Raw genomic sequence first — 6,461 nt, 5'->3', positions numbered from 1 at the left:
TAGTCGACAATATTTATCATCGAATTTAGTTACTATCACCGACGATATTTATAGTCACTTTAAATCTAATATTATCAATGACATCTTAGAGCCAATCGTTTAATGCCGACTGTATTCATCATTAAATTTATTTTAAATAAAAGTTATAATATATAATTATTATAAAAAATAGCGGTATAAATGACATTAAAAAGCTGATGCGTTTGGTGACGATATTTAGCATCGTTTATATTATTGTCCACCATAAAATCATATATAATTGATGATAACTATTGTCCCAATGATCTGTTTTCTTCTAGTGAATTTAAATTCAAAACTTAGTTCTGGACAAAATATTACCGAGCACGCTAAAAAAGAAATTTTGAAAATTCTCAAAAATTTAAAAAATAGGTATTTTGGTCCTTTAAGCATTGCTCATGCTGGGCGTAAGGGTTCAGGCAACCAGATTCAAGTTTTTGTCACGTCTTCCTCCAATCACCCAAACACAATGCATTAATTGGTGGCCCAACGATTCAGGGCCAACATTGGTCTATGACGCCATACAGCACGATCACACCCTGTTGTGGAATAGAGTTTAACAACTGACATACCGACATAGAAAGATTACATTGAGTAACATAGCAACGAGAATAACAAGTAGTATGGAAAATATGTTAAAGGTGATCAATTACTAAAATTTTTGTGTTATTATATGATGGAAAATATGTTTTTGCTCAATTCTATATATGGAATTGTAGTATGGAAGATAAGTTTGCTCTAACAATGAAACAAAGTACTTGCATGGTGTACTACCAAGTCATTTCATTGGCGAAGGTTACATGTTCCCCCCCGGAAGACAGCCGTTAGCTACATCTTGTGTTCGGGGGTCCCAATGAGTGCCACATATGTAAGCACGTGCAACTCGTATCCCCATGTTTGTAAGCATCAGTTAGCATGGGAGTTTGGTGCGGTTGGAAAGACTTAAGTATCCTTTCCTCCATTAGTGCCATAAAACCACTATTCTAGAAAAAGAGCGGTTCCAAAGACTTAAGTACTCCGAAGATGGTTATTTAAGACATAGTCACTGCACTTCAGGATTATCCGAGAAAGGAATCACCCCTGAAGAAGGCCATGAACATCAACTCTCTCTCTCTCCCTTCTCTTTCTACCTCTATGCACATCCAACAGACGATCCTACACTGCACCATCAAGCACTGACTGACCTACACACTGACTGTAGCATGGTTCAACTCGATGAGTTATGGAGCCTGATTCAGAGTTTTGGCCCTTATATGAAGGGGGTCTGGGGGCTCCCTTTTGTGCCTTGTATAAATTCTTTCTTTTCTTTCCCTCTCGTAACTGTCGAAAAAGAACAATAAAGTATTTTGTTTGATCGTGGTGCTCATATGTTTTCTTCGGTTGTTTCTTGCTCGAGGTTTTCGTAACACCCTTTCTCGTGATTTTCTATTATTTTTTGCTACACGATTTTTGTAAATCGCTGCTCGATTTAGCGGTTTTCTTTTTTTTTTGCTATGCGATTTTTGTAAATCGCTACTCGATTTAGTGATTTACGAAACATAGCGATTTGCCATTTATTTTCACGATGAGATTTTCGTAAATCGCTACGAAAATCGCATAGCAATTTGCCATTTATTTTCGATACGAGATTTTTGTAAATCGCTACTCGATATAGCGATTTACGAAAATTGCATAGCAATTTGCCATTTATTTTCGCTATGAGATTTTCGTAAATCGCTACTCGATATAGCGATTTATGAAAATTGCATAGTGATTTGCCATTGATTTGGCAGGGAGGGGTGTCATGTCGGAGATCACGTTGCCGGAAGTCGAGATGAGGACCTCGTGGTGCCAAAACTCGAAGTATGCCTGCCAAGACTTGAGGGTGAATGCCCGTGTTGAGCAGCGTCAGGGTGCTCTGAAAGGCATAGCCCTTATCGAAAGTATTGCCAATGTAGGGGTAGACGGAATGTACTTTGAAAGTCTCCATTGTAGGTGTATTGGATGAAGATTTTGTTGTAGGTGTCCCTCGAAGGCGGCGGAGGGGCCGCCGCAGTCGGTTGCCCACTAAACGAGGGTAGCATTCTGGCCACTACTAGCAGAAAGAGGACGACGATCACCATCGGATCGCTGGTTGTTTGCCTCCCTTAATACAGTGTTTGACGGAGAAGGAAGAAGAAGATGATGACGAAAAGTTCAAACGAAAAAGAAAGAGATATTGTTTCAGGTTTGTTTCGTTGTTTGGACTTTAAAGAGTTAACATCATCCTCGACTTTTTGGATGAAGGATATTTTTGTCCTTTTCTCGAACCGTTATTTCTTTTTTTTTAAATGAAGGATATTTTTGTCATTTTCTTGAACAGTCATTTCATGGCAAGAATAACAAGAGAGGGTATTTAAGTCTTTGCAACCGCACCGGACATGAACGCTAATTGATGCTGACAAACATGGGGATACGAGCTTCATGTGCTTACATACGTGGTGCTCACTAAAACCCCCGAACATGCGGTGTAGCTAACGGCCAACTTTGGGCGAGAACACACAACACCCCCTCTTTAATTGGGGTCAATGATAGGCAACTGTTAATCACCTTCTAGGATTTTTTTCAAAGTCAATACTACTAATTCAGTACAAAAGGAATACAAAACCTTGAATTTTCCAATAAAAAATAAATAAATTTTAAAAAATCAAAAGCTGTGGTGAATTAAGTTTCTTCCCCATTTTCGCGAACCAACCGACCTGTCTATAAATTCCCTTCTCCGTCACCACCGTTCCCCCACAACTCAGCTCCCATTTCCTCTCGATCCCTTCTTCTTCATCTTCTTAGTTGCCGGCAGTCTGCGTCAACCTTTCCGGCAGCCACTCGTCCAGCGACCACCAATGGACACCTCCCTGAAATTCTCCGTCAAAATCGGCACCCCCACCCTTGTCCCTCCGGGCAAACTCACTCCCTACGAATTCAAACCGCTGTCGGACATCGACGACCAAGAGGCATTAAGGTTTCAGATTCCCGGGATCTTCTTCTACCGCCGGAACCCGGCCATGGAAGGCTGGGATCCGGCCGCCGTCATAAAGGATGCACTGGCCAAAGCGCTGGTGTTTTACTACCCGTTCGCCGGAAGGCTGAGAGAGGTCTCCGGCCGGAAACTGATGGTCGAGTGTACCGGCGAAGGCGTGCTCTTCGTCGAGGCCGACGCAGACGTCACTCTCCAAGAGTTGGGGGATGCTCTGCAGCCACCCTTCCCCTGCTGGGATAAGCTTCTATATGAAGTTCCCGGCTCTGGAGACGTCACCAACTGCCCCCTGTTGCTGTTTCAGGTAACAGTTTTTTTCTTTTATTGTGATCATACTAGGACTCTAAAGTTAAGCGTTCTCTCTCTCGGTTGACGCCCTATTGTTCAGGAGTAATAATTTGCATGGACGATGTTGGTGCAGGTGACGCGACTAAGGTGTGGGGGATTCATCTGGGCGGTTCGGCTGAACCACACCATGAGCGATGCTCCGGGCCTGGTCCAGTTCCTGAACGCGGTCTGCGACATGGCAAAGGGTGCGGCAGAGCCCGCGGTGGCGCCCGTCTGGGAGCGCCACCTCCTGAACGCCCGAAACCCGCCGGTGGTGACACGGGTGCACCGCGAGTACGACGAAGTCCCGGACATGAAGAACAAGCTGATGCCTCTCGACGACATGGTGCACAAGTCCTTCTTCTTCGGCCCGTGGGAGGTGGATGCCATCAGGCGGCAGCTCCCCCACCACCTCCACAGAAGAACCACCTCCTTCGAGCTCCTCACCGCCTGCCTATGGCGGTGCCGCACTGCCGCCCTCCAGCCCGATCCGGAGGAGGAGGTTCGCCTGTTGTGCATCGTCAACGCGCGGTCCCTGTACATGCCACCGCTGCCGCAGGGGTACTACGGCAACGCCTTCGCACTCCCGGCAGCTGTCTCGACAGCGGCAAAGCTCTGTGCGAACCCACTAGGTTATGCGGTGGAGCTCGTGAAGAAGGCCAAGGAAGAGGTGACAGACGAGTACATGAGATCAGTGGCGGACCTCATGGTGCTCAAGGGCCGGCCTCACTTCTCAGTGGTTCGCACCTTCGTGGTCTCAGACGTCAGGTGCATCGGGTTCAGTGAGCTGGACCTTGGCTGGGGAAAGCCGTTGTACGGCGGTCCAGCCAAGGGCAGTGACGGCCCAATCCCCGGCTTGGTTAGCTTCTACATCAACTCCAAGAATAACGAAGGGATGGTGATCCCGATTTCCTTGCCTGCTCCAGCTATGAAGATCTTTGAACGGGAGCTCAAAAAGATGCTGGATGGACCCGCCCCGGATCAAAAGTCCACAGAACCTGTTTTTATCTTATCTGCTTTGTGAATAAAGATCAATTCCTTGCCAAAAAGGAAGCTTTTGTGCCTGTCCCCTCTTTTTAAAAAATAAATAACTGGTTTAATTTTGTTGTTAAATTTGCAAGGAGTTTTTTGTTTTCTATGTGTGTTTATATCTTAATGAATTTCTCTTTTTTTTTGTTACCACCCAAAATCCATAGAAAATGTTTAATCTATGCTCCATGATCCAAAAGTCACCTTATCCCATTAAAACAGGTTTTTCAAGTCAAAGTGGGGTCCAATAAAATGACGGTGGATGTCGACATGGATTTTTTCTTAGTTGAAAAGTCAAAAGACACATATCCTCTTCCTATTTAAGGAAGGAGAATATGAGTCTCAGAAGGTAAACACATGGTACATAAGAAAAAATCCCTACAAGCAAAGAATTTTTTTTTACTTAAAATGACACTTGACAAGTAGAGGAAGAAAGAGATAAAGGAAAAAAAATCACCAAGTCAATAAGGTGAGGGCCGTAAGAGGGCTACCCCTTGTGAAGGAGAAAAGAAGAAAAAGAAAGAAAAAGAAAGAAAAGAGTAGGACGTCCCCAAATTTTCTAAATAGGGAGTTAGGCCCCCCTTCTCTCTCATTTTCTATTTTGTTAGAGTTGGTACAACTAGGATATTATTATCATTTTATTATTATTGTTTTTAGGTAGGTTTTCAAATTTAGAATTAGTATTTTAGTAGTTAAAGGGTGTATGAGATAAATAGATTAGATTTACTGTTTAGATTGGAGTTTGACCCTGATTCATGTCAAACACTATAAATAGAGGTCTAGAGTCCCCTATTATGATTATGACATTATGAATTGAAGTCAGTTTACTCTTTCCATTCCTCTGTTCAGACGCCCCTCCATCAATGTGTCTCTCTTTAGAGTTGGCTCCTAGTGTGTGCAGCCTTGTTTTTTCGACAATCTGATTGATGTTTCAGTTGTGAACTTGTAAGTGATCTTTAACCTCTGATTCTAGCCATAGTTAAGCCTTTACCCATTTCTCATAACCAAAAGACTGAATATGCTCCTTGCCAAGAACCTAACCTACCTATTGGACAAATCTGACATCTTTGAACTCCCAAATGACCTCTCCAACAGATAAGCCCTTGTCCAGATCTTACCTCATGTTCAACACACTATCATCTATCCACGAGAAGCTTTGTTGAACCTCAATGACAACCCTTAGTTTTGAACTCCTCAAGATGGCTTTATCGATTAGGAAAACTGTGTAAAATTGATTATTCGACCTTTTCAACCCTCATCAGAGCCTTGCATGCAATCCCAAACCTGTAGAACGTGTACCAGACCTCTACACACATCCCAAGGCAACCTAAGAATCTATAGACCAAGTCTCGGCCCTATAGACATACTCAAACCTCTCACCAAACCAAATTTGAACTTACCTGATTTGACCTAAACCTACAAGGCCTCGTCTCCCATAACCATGAGAATCCCTTGAACTCCTAGCCATTGTACCTATAAGGGTTCATACCACAAGGCCTATAACACACATGCCCTGACTTAGATCCAATAGGTCTAATCTGCTCGAGTCTGTGGGACTCCTATTAAAGCATTTTTTTTTTGCACTTTGATCCTAACCGTTGGCCCTGATTTCAATTCCATCTTTGGTGCTTCCATCACAAATCCAAATTTTTCAGAGGGTGCAACATATTTTGATAAATTAAATTTGTCAAACTACTCAATATACCACCTATTAATAAATCATTACTTGATTTTTTGTTTGCGATAATAAACCATTATAATTTTTTTTATTTAAGTGCTCATCTATGTTAGGTGTAAAGAAGACAGGATGGTTTTGTTCCACTCATCTCTCATATTCATTAACCTCTTAAATCTTATGTAGCAAATTGCTTTGATCAAACCTGACCCTATACGGATTCAACATGGTCTAGTGACCCTTGGATAGTATTTTTTCAATGAAAAATATAATTTTTTAAATTATAAAATTTTGTGTTTTGTCAACCTTGATTTTTGAATCGCCAAAAAATCCTACACACAAATTGGATTTTAAGAATTTAGTATCAATCTTCACTAAATGAATAATATAGATCACATATGTGGAGTCCTCAAAACAACT

The 6,461-nt window shown here is 42.3% G+C and overlaps 1 protein-coding gene across 1 annotated transcript; it reads left to right on the top strand.

Moving 5' to 3' along the window:
• The first annotated feature begins 2,780 nt into the window (after window positions 1–2,780).
• On the top strand, window positions 2,781–4,436 carry LOC149827148 (benzyl alcohol O-benzoyltransferase-like). Its single transcript, XM_090020238.1, has 2 exons — window positions 2,781–3,314; window positions 3,432–4,436. Exons 1-2 carry the CDS (start codon window positions 2,877–2,879, stop codon window positions 4,359–4,361), a joined length of 1,368 nt encoding a protein of 455 aa, XP_089876364.1. The 5' UTR covers window positions 2,781–2,876; the 3' UTR covers window positions 4,362–4,436.
• The last annotated feature ends 2,025 nt before the right edge of the window (window positions 4,437–6,461 follow it).

The sequence above is a fragment of the Nuphar pumila genome, chromosome 10 (genome assembly GCF_984573655.1).
Source record: "Nuphar pumila chromosome 10, dmNupPumi1.hap1.1, whole genome shotgun sequence".
Taxonomy (NCBI): domain Eukaryota; kingdom Viridiplantae; phylum Streptophyta; class Magnoliopsida; order Nymphaeales; family Nymphaeaceae; genus Nuphar; species Nuphar pumila.
The sequence above is the reverse complement of the archived record's forward strand: the minus strand, read 5'-3'. Positions and strand labels throughout refer to the sequence as shown.